The sequence below is a fragment of the Tremella mesenterica genome (genome assembly GCF_000271645.1).
Source record: "Tremella mesenterica DSM 1558 unplaced genomic scaffold TREMEscaffold_4, whole genome shotgun sequence".
In the NCBI taxonomy this organism is placed as follows: domain Eukaryota; kingdom Fungi; phylum Basidiomycota; class Tremellomycetes; order Tremellales; family Tremellaceae; genus Tremella; species Tremella mesenterica.
Window position 1 is genome coordinate 489,554 of NW_006711228.1, and position 14,704 is coordinate 504,257.

The 14,704-nt window shown below is 48.6% G+C and overlaps 5 protein-coding genes across 5 annotated transcripts; 3 read left to right on the plus strand and 2 right to left on the minus strand.

The window, feature by feature from the left end:
* Nucleotides 1-222: 222 nt before the first annotated feature.
* On the plus strand, nt 223-1,100 carry TREMEDRAFT_61618 (uncharacterized protein; the record flags this gene model as incomplete). Its single annotated transcript, XM_007004057.1, has 2 exons — nt 223-870; nt 930-1,100. The coding sequence occupies 2 exons, from the start codon at nt 223-225 to the stop codon at nt 1,098-1,100; spliced, it is 819 nt and encodes a 272-aa protein (XP_007004119.1).
* A 4,995-nt stretch (nt 1,101-6,095) lies between these two features.
* TREMEDRAFT_61620 (uncharacterized protein) lies at nt 6,096-6,829 on the minus strand (the record flags this gene model as incomplete). Its single annotated transcript, XM_007004058.1, has 2 exons — nt 6,096-6,148; nt 6,292-6,829. 2 exons carry the CDS (start codon nt 6,827-6,829, stop codon nt 6,096-6,098), a joined length of 591 nt encoding a protein of 196 aa, XP_007004120.1.
* Nucleotides 6,830-7,335: 506 nt separating this feature from the next.
* TREMEDRAFT_61621 (uncharacterized protein) lies at nt 7,336-9,688 on the minus strand (the record flags this gene model as incomplete). The annotated part of the gene is made up of 3 exons (XM_007004059.1): nt 7,336-7,409; nt 7,741-8,422; nt 8,972-9,688. The coding sequence occupies 3 exons, from the start codon at nt 9,686-9,688 to the stop codon at nt 7,336-7,338; spliced, it is 1,473 nt and encodes a 490-aa protein (XP_007004121.1).
* Nucleotides 9,689-10,223: 535 nt separating this feature from the next.
* TREMEDRAFT_61622 (uncharacterized protein) lies at nt 10,224-11,023 on the plus strand (the record flags this gene model as incomplete). The annotated part of the gene is made up of 2 exons (XM_007004060.1): nt 10,224-10,251; nt 10,296-11,023. 2 exons carry the CDS (start codon nt 10,224-10,226, stop codon nt 11,021-11,023), a joined length of 756 nt encoding a protein of 251 aa, XP_007004122.1.
* Nucleotides 11,024-11,757: 734 nt separating this feature from the next.
* Nucleotides 11,758-14,594, plus strand: TREMEDRAFT_61623 (uncharacterized protein; the record flags this gene model as incomplete). The annotated part of the gene is made up of 7 exons (XM_007004061.1): nt 11,758-11,839; nt 11,888-12,591; nt 12,877-12,940; nt 13,175-13,305; nt 13,351-13,406; nt 13,448-13,547; nt 13,665-14,594. The coding sequence occupies 7 exons, from the start codon at nt 11,758-11,760 to the stop codon at nt 14,592-14,594; spliced, it is 2,067 nt and encodes a 688-aa protein (XP_007004123.1).
* Between the last annotated feature and the right edge of the window lie 110 nt (nt 14,595-14,704).

Here is a 14,704-nt window from a genome sequence, read left to right on the forward strand (position 1 = left end):
CCGTTTTTTCGTCAACTAGCCTCTGCGCTCGAGTCTTTGCTTCTTGCTCACTTGACCCTGCTCGCTCGATTGCAGGAAGAAGGTCAAAGGGGATATACACCGGTACGCCTGAAGGGAGAGCGGCGAGCCTAAACAGCCGCTCTACACGAGAGTTTCTTGTTGTTTGTCTGTCCAGCTTACATACATTGAATTTTGCTCGGTCGACACCCCACACCTCGAACAATGTCTGAACACGTCTCAAAATCGTTCGATGCAGTACCCAAGCTGCTGGGCAAGGAGAACTTTGTCCAGTGGAAGCAGAGAATCACCATTGCCTTTGCGCTCACTCGTTCGGCCTCCTTCATTGTCGAGACTGCACATCCTCCTCACAACCTCACCTCGACCGATGCGACCGAACTCAAAGCAAACTCGGATTGGATCGAACGAGACCATCAGATTGCAGCTGGGATCCTCTCAACCTGCTCAGAGGATATCATCAAGTCGCACATCCACCTGATTGATGCCGTCTTTCCTCGCTCATACAAGATTTACTGTGCGCTTACCTCGCTCTATGGAACCTCGGGTGCGCAGTACTCGTTCGCTCTGGGGAGAGTCTTCTTGGACTCGAAGTGTGAGGATGGAGGAGATGTGGAAGGCTGGGTGAACCAGACAATCGGTCGATATCGAGAACTCAAGACGCTCGACTTCGATCTCGATCAGCTCTGTGTCAATGTCCTCCTCAATGGTCTGCCTGAGCGATTTGGGTCCTACCTGGATCAGGTCTGGACATCAAGCGAGAACCCAACAATCGAGAATGTCAGGCTTGCCATCCTCCGGATCAATGCCGGGCAGCTCGCTCGCGCAAACGAGTCGACCGCCCTCTCCACTCAAGTGTCCTCTCTTTCCCTCAACTCCTCAAGCGATCTCCACGCCTTCTATGCTTCGCTCAGACGTTCGGGGAAGAAGCCAAGCAAGGAGCATCCCTGCGCTCGATGTGGTTCGATTGTTCACTGGGTAGTGGACTGTCCAGAGAAGGAGCAAGTTGGAGAGCGAAGAGGACGGTCGAAGAAAGGACGAAGGGGTCATCTGAACAAGGCACAGGAGCAGGAGCAGAAGGATGAAGTTGCTGCCTTCGCATCTCATGGCTTCACCTCGTTCGAGCATGCACTCGTCACTCATCCCTCGCTTGCTCCTGCCCCCAAGGTCTGGATACTAGACTCTGGAGCTTCGCAGTCAATGACGGGCGATCGATCGATGCTGGACAAAATCACCTCGCTCGACTCGGAGGTGTCTGTCACCACAGCTGGGGGATCATCTCTCAAGTCTCACTCGTTCGGCACCGCTCGATTTGTCAATCACCTGGGCGAACGAGTTGTCATGGACAGAGTCCTCTTCGTTCCAGGCCTTGCCTTCAATCTGGTCTCGGTCGGACAGCTTGCTCTGAAAGGTGCTCAAGTTTCGTTCGACAGTACCACCTGCACGATCTCCAAGAACAACTTGGTCGCCGCAATCGCTCGCTTGGTCAACAAGAGTTGGATCCTGGATGTGAAGATGGGTGCTCACTCGCTTCATGCGCTCGACCAAGGTCTTCGCTCGTTGCCTGCAACGATCACTCCGGCTGAGCGAGGCCTTCCTCCTGCTCCTATCAAGGCCTCTACCGCCAAAGCCTCGTTTGAGATCTGGCATCGAAGGCTCGCTCACCTTGGCTCAAGTTCGATGAAGCGACTCTTTGGTGGACTCAGCACTGGGGCCTCGCTTGATCGCAAGCATCCTCTGGATCTAGAACACACTTGTGAGGGCTGTGTGATGGGCAAGATTGTACGACCACCTTTTCCTCACAGTGGGAGCAGAGCTGAGAATGTTCTAGACCTCGTTCACACCGATCTGTGCGACATCGATCGACCATCCGAGGGAGGCGCTCGATATGTGATGGTACTGGTGGACGATCGATCGAGATATCACTGGGTTGCCTTCTTAAAGAAGAAATCAGATGCATTTGGTGCGTTCAAGGACTGGCTGCCTCAAGTTGAACGACTTACAGAGCGCAAGCTGAAGGTTCTTCGCTCGGACAATGGAGGAGAGTTCACCTCGAGCGAGTTTGAGTCATACCTTAAGTCGCTCGGCATCAAGCATCAGACAACTCTCCCTTACACTTCTCAGCAGAACGGTGTAGCCGAGCGTGCGAACCGAACACTGGTGGAAAGGACTATCTCTCTTCTCCATTCCGAACGCCTCCCAGTCTCGCTCTGGGCACAAGTCATGGACACTGTGGTCTACTTGAAGAATCGCTCGCCCTCGGCCTCGCTCAAGAATGAGACACCGTTCGAAGTCATTCATGGGAGGAAACCATACCTGGGACATCTCAGAGTGATTGGTTCGACCGCATGGGCACTCGTGCCAAAACAGAAGCGAGTGAAGAAGATGGCAGAGCGAGCGGTCATCTGTTGCATGTTGGGGTATTCAGAGACACAGAAGGCCTATAGGTTATGGGATCCCAAGTCACGAACGATCGTCCTCACGCGCGATGCAATCTTCGATGAGACGCTGCCGCATAGCTCGGCTGCTCGACCCTTTGTTTCATCACAAGACCTTGACCTCATTCGCTCGAGGCAAGCACAGCCAGTCCCACCAGCTCAACCGATTGAGCAGGACTTTGTGGAAGCGGTGGGAGAACCTCTGGCAGAGGATCAGCCCAACCTCAAGCAAGAACCCGAGCAAGAGAACGAGGTCGAGCAGGAGATGGTTCGCGAGATGAATAACCGACCTCGAGGTCAAGCAAGACGTCATGACTGGTGGGAGTATGAGGCTGTAGTGGGAGATGAGAATGAACGAATGTTACAGCCTGCCCCTCCCAATCCAGCTCTTCCGCACACCCGCTCAGGTCGTTCGATCCGACCGCCCGTTCGATTTGCTCTTCACACTTCGGCTGAGGACTATGAGGACGAACTTGATGACTTCCTTGGTCGACCGGGCGAGAAGGACTGCCATCCCTCGGATGCTCGACTTGCTCTTTGGCCAACTACTCTGAGTCAAGCTGCACTTGCCGCTCATGCGCTCGAACCAGAACCCAGGAACTGGAAGCAGGCAATGAGCTCAATTGATGCCAAACAGTGGGAGGCAGCAGCCAATGATGAGATGTGTTCGCTCGTCAAAGCCGGTGTGTTTGAGAAGGTTCCTCGCTCGGCTGCTCAAGGCAAACTGGTCTCCTCCAAATGGGTCTTCAAGCTCAAGCTCAAACAGGATGGCTCAATCGAACGGTACAAGGCTCGAGTAGTCGCTCGAGGTTTCAGTCAGGTTGAAGGCATTGACTACTCGGAGACGTTCGCCCCGGTCGCAAAATTCCAGTCTATTCGCTGCATACTTGCTCTCACTGCAATGCTCGACCTCGAACTCCATCAGATGGATGTGAACACAGCATTCCTATATGCCCCCCTCTCAGAAGAAGTGTTCATGGACCCACCGGAAGGGATCTCGCTCGACCAATCAACAGTGTGGCGATTGAAGCGAGCGCTCTATGGGCTCAAGCAATCACCTCGAGCATGGTACTTTGTGCTTGATCAAGTCCTGCTCAAGCTTGACTTTGTTCGACTCAAGACCGATCATTCAATCTATGTCAGACAAGACGATCGAGGTCTCATGATAGTGGGAGTCTATGTGGATGATCTTACCATTGCTGCCAGCAAGCTTGCGACACTTGAGGAATTCAAGGGTGCGATGTCGAACGAGTTCGAGATGAAGGATCTTGGGGAGCTCCATTTTATTCTGGGACTTGAGGTCACACGCAATCGTTCGACTAGGCAGCTGCATCTGGGCCAGCAGAGATACACAAACTCAATACTTCAACGCTTCTCGTTTGATGAGTGCAGAGAAACCAAGACCCCGCTGCCACCTAAGCAGGTCCTTCTTCCTCGCTCGAACAATGAGGCTGGGACGGATCGAGCTCGATACCTGTCCGCCCTCGGCTCGCTCATGTACACCATGCTTGGAACTCGACCGGATATTGCGTTCGCTGTTGGGCTGCTCGGTCGCTTTGCCAACAATCCATCAGCTGCTCATTGGACAGCAGTGACCCATGTCTTCCGGTACCTCGCTCATTCACGCAACCTTGGCATCACATATGGAACACCCAACCGCTCGCTCGAAGGATACAGTGATGCTGAGTTTGGAACGAGCGATCCATCAAAGCGGAGATGCACCAGTGGCTATGTGTTCACCTTGTGGGGTGGGGCTGTCAGTTGGCAATCAAAGAGGCAGCCTTCGGTTGCTCTAGCAACAGGAGATGCGGAATACATCGGACTCGCTCAAGCCGCTCGAGAGCTCGTCTGGCTCAGGCAACTGCTTGCTGAGCTTGGTTTACCTCAGACTCAGCCAACTGTGCTCTATGGTGACAACAAGGCATCGCTTGCGCTTGCTCTAAATCCCATTGGCCATTCTCGATCGAAGCAGATCGATATTCGCTACCACTTTGTTCGAGAACTTGTTGAACGAGGTGTCATCCAGCCTTTGTACACTTCAACAGCCAGTATGATAGCAGATGGACTCACCAAACCAATCGGCCCTACGGACCTCGAACGCTCGCTTGTGAAACTGGGCCTCCAATATTTTGAGCGCACGGAGCAATCCCTGGCCAGCATCTTAGGGTTGAGGGGTATCAAACATCTTCACTCGAACGACAAACATCCTCACTCAAGCGATGAACACCCTCACTCGAACGAGTCTGAGCGCGTCACTGCCACTCAGGCAGCCATGAGACGCGACTGGGTGATTTCCCAGAGGTCTGACATCCTTGATGACCTCAAGGCTGGTTGTGACTTGCTGGCCTAGCCCACTCGTTTCCCTTCCCTTCTTCAAGAGTGGGAGTGTTTGGGGGGCTTGAATAAGGTCATCAGCTCGAAACTTTTGCTCGCTTGTTCGTTCGTTCGTAGTTGTCATGCATTCATAGTGTTCATTCAACAATTGGGCATTCCAGCGGGTTTGGGATTGAGAGTGTCAGCGAGAAGATGTGAAGGTTGACGATTACACGGCCATCTTTCTTTAGGTAACTTTCTGAACCATTCTTGTTCTGTCTCCACCCGATGATTTTCTCCATGAGAGTTCTTAGAAAACTCAGAAATATGATTGTATGAGTTGATGGAATCAGCTGGAAAATCATCATCATCATCGGAATCATCTATTGCCTCTTCATCCGGTTCTTCCGTTATCGCTTGTGATTGGTGATATTGATCACGGAAACCTAAAGTGGAAGGGTGTTCATTGATTTGGTGATGGGTTTGATCTCTAACAGGAAAAGTCGGAATATCCCTACGAGGGAATAAAGAAGGTCGGGAAGTTCTTTGATCGACCCGACCTGGCAGAACGGTCGAAAGGGGGACCAGAACACGTTTACCAGTAGGATCTGTACATTCTATGAATCCTCGTGAACGTAGTACGTCATGGTATGTTCTTACTCGACTTGAGGATGCAGAAGTGTTTGGATTCATAGGTGATGAAAGGGTAGTTGATAGATTCCAAAGTTGCTGGTAGTCAGATTGTCAAGTTCGTTTTGCTGAGTTAAACGTTTGCGAATGGAAGATGGGATGAAAATTACTCAGGTTCTTTCACTCACTTTTTCTATTCTGACAAATAGACACTTGGAGGGGAGATGAAGATTAATTCAAAGGTGTGTTGTGCTGAGTTATTTGATCTGATTAGACAAGAGATAGAGTAAGTTTGGTCGAAAGATGTGTAAATCGAGCTTCAATAAGTATGATTGGAGTAAGAAATGAAGATATAGTAGATATGTATGATCGAATAATATGATAAGAGAGCTGAGAGCTGAGAAATTACAGATGAGAGCTGACCTTCAAGTCCTTTTTCATCTTCATCAATGATGAGACGATCTCAGGGTGTCGTGGAGGGAGGGGAAGGATGAAAAGCGGAAGATGAAATTTGAAACGAAGCGGTGAAATAACAAATGACAGATGACAGAATAAGAAGGGATGTCGGATAGGAGATTAGAAGTCATGTTTCATGCTTCAAGTGAGAGAGAAAGGAGATCGAAACAGTGCTTGTCCGTATCGTCGTAACCAAGGTCACCGTCAATCACGGATCATGGAAGGATGTCAACGAATCAACGATCAATCAGGTCGCATCAACATATGGTAAGTGACCGTCATACTACCAAACCGTACTATACACATTTTTTAGGTTGATACCGTGAAAATCTGAAAAAAGCTCTGGACACCTGTTGGGTCTGAGATCAAAGAGAAAATGTGTTTCTTTGAAGTCCTTCACAATCACTCTTGGACAGCACTTTGAAGTTGATCTACTCACTGTCAGGAACCTCTTCTAAGTCGAATGCCTCGCTACCGCTGTCAAGAGGGGAGGAGAGAACCAATGAACCATCTTTGACTCTATCAGTGTCATTAGGGTCCAAAGGGGGACAATATTCTGACTGTTGAGAGGTCGTATCAGGATAGGCATCGTCTAGGAAGATAGATGATGAAGATGACGGATCGTGTCCTAGCGAGTAGGGCCAACCGGGTGAGCAAGGGCTAAAGAGAGAAGATCCATCTGAACCATCCTCATATTCATCGCCTTCTTCTGCAATAACAGACAGAGGTGGAGTAGGATTTTGAGTTGTCTGACTCCTATTGTTGCCGTTGGTTCCATTCTCCCTGCAGCATACGTTCTCGCCGAAATCGGGATCGTCATTGAATAACGATCCAGATAGAAGGTCGTTCAGCCCTTTCCACCGGTCGTTCTTTCCAATTACCACAACTCCACTGTCATACCGATGAAAGTTCGCATCCAACGCAACGCCCGTGGATACACGCGGAGCAGATTCATCCGACTCGTTTCCACTTGACATATTTGAAGGGTTTCACGTTGCCTGGCGAGTAAAAGTTAGAAATGAATGTCAAGAAGAGATTTGTGGAGGATGGGATGTTCCCTGAGTTTATGGCTTTATAAGCTTCTCATGGAGGTTAAGAAGCTATGATAGCTTCTTTCATGCCAAGATTACTTGTCAACCCCCAGAGAAGCTTTCCCCCATAATCCCACTTTCTCACGATCCCACATTCCCGCGATCTCACAATCTCATGGTCTCAAGAATCCAAGAATCCAAGAATTTATGGTCTCATGATCCCACGTTCACACGTTCACACATTCACACCTCTCCACTAGTCTAACCCCATCCGGTTAGACTTATAGAAGTGAGAAGATACATGGTTAAAACGTGGGAGAATCTTTTACCTTCTAGAGGCGGTGTTAGACCGACATAACGGGGTTTAGACGATGAATGTCCGATCCGTGCGCCAAACCAGGATAGACCCAACATGGAACCGGTCGCTTAGATGGATGTGCGCCGCCCGGTGTCTATCCATGAGGGTCCCCAGTAGGTCTCGGTCGAGCATTACAATAGGGTCTAGAGCCTAGATACAACTCCAACCCTGCCATCCATGTATGTAATTTATGCTTCCTCTACGGGAGTGGTCCTGATACACCCATTGTTTGCGTATAATCAGATGAGAATACAGAGGGGGAAGAGTACTACCTGTCTCTATACTTATCATATTCACTGGTAAGCAGAAAATCAGAGACAAATAAATACAATTCAAAGGACAATAAGACAAAGTAGTAGAGTGATGGAACAGGGACTGCGATATTATCATCGACGTTTCGGCCCTCACGGGCTGATCTCATCGGCAAACTACCTCATTCATCATACTTCCAAGCTATCAAATCCCTAGAGGTGCACCCAATCCTTCCCGTCTGTCCCACCTTCTGACCCGTCTGTCCCACCTTCTGACAATTCTTCACTTTTGACTCTCCTGTTGAAGCCTGATGAGGACCGCAATTCGGGGGGTACATCAAACTCTGTTGTTGAAGTCCACGGAGAGCCGGCAAGACGACGGGAAGATTCACCCTCCATAAATCCGTTCAGATTACGGTGATACAGAAGTGCAAACCACTCCATCCGCTGTCTACTTTCTTCTGCAAGTATCCTCAGATTATCTTCCCCCATGGCGGTAAAACTTTTTGGAATGCTGGATGAGCTTCTCATATCAGTCCCATCACCTTTGACCGAAGCACACATTGATTGACCATTCAATGTAATTTCCGGATGAGAAACATGAGTATCAGGAAAGTTTGCTGGAGTATTCTGGTGATCTTCAACAGGCTCTAGATTGTAGTTGCTGGCCAATACAGATGGTGAGGGGAATGTGAGAGAACATACTCCTTGAAGCAAAGTGGGGTCAGAGACACAATCAGAATCACCCGGACACGCCTTCACATTGGTGGGAGACCCAGTTAGCCTATCCCTTGCTGGTCTCCGAGCCAATCTTGGTGATTGTTGATAACGGTGCCAACGGTCAGGCTTATCAGTGCGGTGGGGCCCGATGTCAGATTCTACAACGTTTTCGGACGGATCCATCCACTGTTTTGACATTCTTGCCAATGTCTGTCAAATATCACAATCCCGAATAAAAAGGTTGTTTGCTGGTTATGTAGAGCTTCTACTAGATTCTAAATATCTTATGAGGGTGAGAGTTGCTGAGTCTCAAAAAGAGAGGAACAAAGGAGGGAATTTCATCCTGTTACGTTAGTGGCAGGTTGATCTGAGACGTCATCGCCACTCGTATAGGAGGAGCACGGAAGTCAGCGTCTCGAAGGGGTAATTCCGAACGCTTTTCTCAAAGAATTTGCATACTCTACTCTTACGACGATTCGATAGGTTTTGAGGGACATCAGCTTGCTTGACAACGTTAACCCTAAGGTCTGTTTCTCGGAGACGGTCCTTCCGGAATCAGTGATGGTGTTTCAAGCTAGTCAGCGTTACCCCTTTTGGATTGCATATTCGCCTCCACCACTCCACATAACTCATCGATATACTACTCGAACTGTATAAAAGTAGGTACATTGTGTACGGCTTCCGCCTCATGTGAGTGCATAGGTCATAAAGTGGAGCACTATAATAATTCCACGGTCGTGGTGAGTCCCACTTTCACACCTTTCGGCGCCGATCACCCCGCCTTTGTGAGATCCTACTGGGAGCTAGTACGGGTCGAGCTTGTGACGAGGGGGTGTTAATGTTCAATTCCGTTCCATCCCCCAAGACTACCAGACAGCCGGATCCTAAGTTGAATCGATATGTTCCTGAGTTGTCTGGAGAAGAAGATCTCCGCTGAACAACAGGTTCACGGCTCACCTGGTCTCGGGTGCTCTCATATCGCTCGAAACTGCTTATGGTCGTGGAAGCATGAATCTTCTCTGGTGCTGACCGCTTGTCACCCTCTGACTTGAACAACGTTGGATCCTCCTGTGAAGCATGCGAAATCTGCGGACGATCTTCCCCAGTGGGTCCGTCGGACAATTGACTGGACACAGATACGGACGACCCATCAGATATATCTCCCTCTGGGCCTTCTCTTTTCGTGCCCTTTGAATTGCATGCGTCTTCATGCAGTCCGTTATGACTGTCTAGAGCCGTACCGAATCCAGAAGCTGGACTGATGACCGTGCTGGCGGAGTGGAAGGGGGTTGAATCCATAGTATTCTGTACTGTTCGCTGCGGGTGAGTGATGAGAACAATCTCCTCTTTCAACTCATGAACGTTTATACCCAGCCCAGCGCCGAGTGGCGAGGAAGCATAATGGATGAGATCGACTGGCGGGATGAAAGGATCGTTGGTGCGGCCGGAGCATGTTTTCGTTTCAGTTCTTTCCATGACACGACTTCTTCGGGCTTCATACGCTGACAGAGCTAGATCCTTGGGAACTTCTCTCCCGAATGACTTGGGTATGACGAGTTGAACCAAGTAGCTTTGTTATACCACGTTGAACAACCCTGGCAGGGTGTCCCGTCATATTGGAACGGCCAACAATGACGACACTGATGGTTTCCCTCCACTGTACGGATGGCGATTCGTATTTTGCAAGGAAGGCAGCGAACGGTGAGTGTCTCCTCCACTCCATGTGTCACCTGCATACCCCACAACGGAAGAGAGGACCTCCACTTCTCTCCTTTTTCGAGCGAGCCGAGATACACATGCCCTAGCGAGGTCTGACCCCTATAGTACCTTTGTGTTTCGTCGCGTTATCGGTCCACATTTCGCTTAATGCGTGGCTTGAACGACCCCCGAAGGTCACAGGATTGGGCATTCTTCAATAAATATGACGCTATCGCCCCGTCCGCCCCAACTTCGATCGAAGTACCAATCACACGCTCGTCTTTGGGCCCAATTGAACTGTTAATCGCTTCTGATGAGTGGCACGACACAGACAAACTCCGGTCAGTATTCACGGGAAGAGTTAGTCTGACGTGCTAACGGACAGGGATATCAAGAGTCCGGAGACTCCCTCCAAATCCCCAAGTACCAACTTTGGCCTTAAACCACTCCAATCAGCAACCAGGTATCCTTTATCTTCCCCCTAATTACCTCCTCAGTACACTTCTTGAGGCAGATGGAAATTCCGGACAATCATCTGTGTTGGAAGCGGCTCATATCTTCCTCCGACCCGCGGAAGACACCAGCATACTCGAAGCCTGCATCTCTTCTATTCCCACGTCTGTGTCCTACAATCGTCGCTATGGAGGTATCCCACATTCGAATCTCGGCAGTCAGTTCGATCTGGCTTTGCGTATCGGCGACGTTCAACACGGCACGTACACATCCCATGTTCTTCCTAGTGGATATACTTGGGGTGTAGTTGAACTGCCCTATGGAGATACCATCAGAGATTGGGCAGAGTACGAGGATGACGCTACTCTCAAAAGTACCCTCTTCAGCATGGGTCGCAGAGATGAAGGAGACCTTCATGCCAGAAATACGTTGGCGGAGCTTTTTGGTCCTGAAGGGGTTGAGGTAGAATTCTGGCCGCTTCGACCAGATGAGACGGAAGAAGAGGTATTGAGTGGACTTGACCAGCGTCCTCATAAGAAGCTGTTGAATATGTCTGGCGTGTTGGAGGTAACAGTGAATCTGATAAGTGGTTACGCAACCAGTGCTACTGATGTTGAAGCTCAATTGGAGGATTCCCATATCTCTGGAGGAAGCTCGTAGATTACTACACTCAGCCTCCCATTAGGTGATTAGTGACTACATACATAAGTTCAATGAATTCGTGACTACCACCTTCCTTTCTGACCCACTTCCTGCCGCCTGAGGCCTTCGTTTCTTCAGCTCGCGCAATGAAATTCCCCTTTCGACATCATCACCGTGAACCATCTACGTCTTCCCTCGCCGGATCCCTTGACCTTCCATCTCCCCCAGTAACGTTGAAGCTGTCCTGCCTCATTCCTGATCGTTGGCCTCGACATACGAATGACGTCAATTCTAAGTGAAACGCAGATCATGGGAGGTGCGAACGGAAGAAAAATAGTCACTGACATGTAGTGTCTGATGTTGTCGACTCGGCCATGACCACAATGTGTCGATCCCCTTGTCATTCGCGATGTACTTGGCTTCGAGAACAAAGGACCATCGAATTTGGGGTGACTCGGAGATATCATGGAAGATCCATCGGGCGGGGGGATGGGTCATTTCGTAAGCGACAAGATTCCTTTCTCACGCCAACTGTGTCACGCACACCGGGATGATGTCGCTTAATGATACACCCTCCAGATAAAATTCCCCGCCTGGGCCGCTGGGGTAATTCTTCTTATCACACGATATTCGCTTAGTGGTTAATTTCCAACCTTTTACCGGTCAACAATGTATCAGGTATATAAGAAAAGCGGACAAAACAATCTTCCCATCAGATTTATCCATCTTGCAGACGCTACAAACAGGTTTCAATGTTCAGCAGTTCTCCTTCTTCCAAAAAACGAACGCAGTTGACGGGGAAACGAAGGTCACAGGGCGGAACGAGCGGCTCAGGTGAGCTATACTCTTATGTACCCTCATGTGTCAGTAGCTGAATTCCAGGCTCGAGCGGTTCCGCCCTTCCTTCACATCCTCGAATACCGACACTCTCTCTGACGGACGACTGGAACATCGGTACTCTCTATCTTCCACCGAAATACCTCCTCGCTTCGCTAGTAGCAGGAGATGCGATTGCTCAAAGATCTGGTCATACACCAGTTTTAACAACAGACCACATCTTCTTTAAGCCAACTCCAGAGGACGGAGTCCTCCAAGCGGAAGTTGCATCCCAACTCTGGTCGGCCTCCTATGATCCAACCTATGTAGGCTCAAAGCATTCCGAATTTGTTGGTAAATTCGAAGTTCGTCTACGTCTCGGTACCGAAGCTGAACCTACCATGAGAAATTACTCCCTACCTTCTGGGTATTCAAGAGGTGTGGTCCGCTTACCGGGTGGAGCTAGCCTTCGAATCTGGGGAGAAACCATTCCCGAAGGGACTTTGAAGAGGACAACACTTACCGTCCAATCAACTAATGATGGTAGACTAGTTAATCTACAAACATTGACCGAACTTGTTGATAGTGGTGGAGTTGAGGTAGACTTCTGGCCTGTGATGCCTGGGGAGAAAGAAGTTGAAGTTTTAAGTACTTTGGACGAGCGTCCTTTCAAGTCTACCATTCGCATGGCCGGTCTAGTGAGAACGAGTGTGGGATTACAGCCGGGATACAAAACAGGATCTGAGATTGTCGATAAGATCTTGGACGAAGTGCGGGATATGGGAGCAGATGTTTGAACTGCAACCTGAACCTTATGTCAGAACCTTGGCAGAGAGAGAGAGAGAGAGCATAGAACACTGGATTCCATGTGATGCATGACTCAAGAGACATCTCTGACCTGAATGTTCTTGTGATGTGCCCTTACTGTATGAGTAGAGTGAGTACTGTGTCACATTTGACACCCATCCCCCTTTCTGTCGGTTCACCCGCCTGTTTTGAGGCATTGAGATGCCATGTCCTGTATGTTTTTTGCTTTGAACGGTGTTCATCTATAGTCAAACTGCATACATCATGCCTTCAGAATTGCCCTCTTGCCTCAACTCATACTGACCCTAGGAGGTCGGTCCGCGCATTTTACTCGAAACGCCACAAACGGTAAAGTGCCACTTTCGTCAACACTATCCTCACTCTTCCCAAACCGATGCCTTCGTACTGTTCACCGTCAATGTCATCAAGGTAACTAGCATTCGATAACTCTTCTTGTCCTATTCCTACTTTGTCTCATGTCTATTCATGTACCTGTACCTCCCCCTAAATCATCTCCCTTACCCAAGAAATCGCACCAAATTTCAGCCGGTCCAGATCCTGCAGAGGCAAGAGCTACCAAACGAGCTCGTACCGATTTGAAGGAAGATGGGAAACAGATGAATGAAGGGGCAAAATGGTTGTTAGGTAAGATAGAAGAGATGGAACGTGCTTATCAGGTGAGTTGAGTCTAAGTGATGGAAAAATTCGGACTGATGGATCAGAAAACAATAATGGCCACTACGTTGATTATGCGGTACAGAACTTCTTGTCTTCGAATGTACGTTCGATATAGAGGGTAAGGATTGTACTGATGAACAGAGGAGTAAATTCGGAGAATATACCTGTTCATCTTGTGAAACGGTTGAGATCGTCTTGGTCAACTTATGAATCTCTTAGAAGACATGTAGAGTCATATATGGTTCGTCCTCAGTCACCCTCCAACATTTACACATGTCATATTTTCTTCCGTATCGAATACTGGATGAAGTATTGAGGATTCAAAGAGATATTAGAGGAAATATATTGATGAATACAGTCTGGAAATAATCAATCTTCATTATCTAAACTTGCCCCTATCCCGCTTACTGGTCCATCTTTATCCCTTCTTAGAACAGGTACAACAACTATCAACGCCGCTTCTCCTGTTCCTTTATCTCAAGTAGCATCCAATGCATTCGATCCAACCAAACCTCAGACCCCACCACTCCCGGCACCAACTTCACAACTTCTTCCTGTTTCTCAACCTCAACATACTCTAGATCTTACTTCTTCGACTCTAGATATACTCTCACAACCCTCTTCTTATCCTCTCGATACAGACACTATCGATTTTTCTGATGGACAACTATACATTGGATCCGATAATGATCCTCCAATAGATTTATCAAATATAGCTCTGAGCGAGTTGAGCGCTTTCATGAATGGCGGAGCTTTTGGTGATATACCAGCGGAACCGACAGACGTGGTATCTGTTGATATGATTTCAAATATTGGTGGAAATGGAGAACAACAAGAAGGGGTAGTAAATCAGACGAACGATCTACTAGCTTTGTTGGATAGCAGAGGAGATGAAGGAATGATAGATCCTTTGATATCTGCTTTACCTACTGGTGATCCTCAAGCGGATCAACAACAACATTCAATAGATCTTTCAATTCCACAATCTGGTGCGAATGATGGGCATGGAACACAAATGGACATTTCCGCACTAATGGGTCTTTTCGATAGTGAAATTTCTAATCAACAAACAGAAATACCTCAAGTTCCTACCGATGGACAAGGTGCCACGGTGGAAGAAGATCCGGAGATCGTTCTACTTCCCGGACCACCTGGAGTTCATATACCAGAGGAACAAATACAACCGGTCGAGATGGAGGGAGATTATCTAGCAGGTATCGATATGGACGATCTACCAGGTGTCGATGGTGAAGAATTTAGATCTTTGTTGGATAATGCTTTCAATTGAATCTTGAGGTCCTGCTTGAGTCGTACTTACCTATTTGTCATAATGCTTTTACTTGTTTTATCATTGTCGGTAATGTATCTTGGCGGGGGTATTGCTATGCATACATCAAA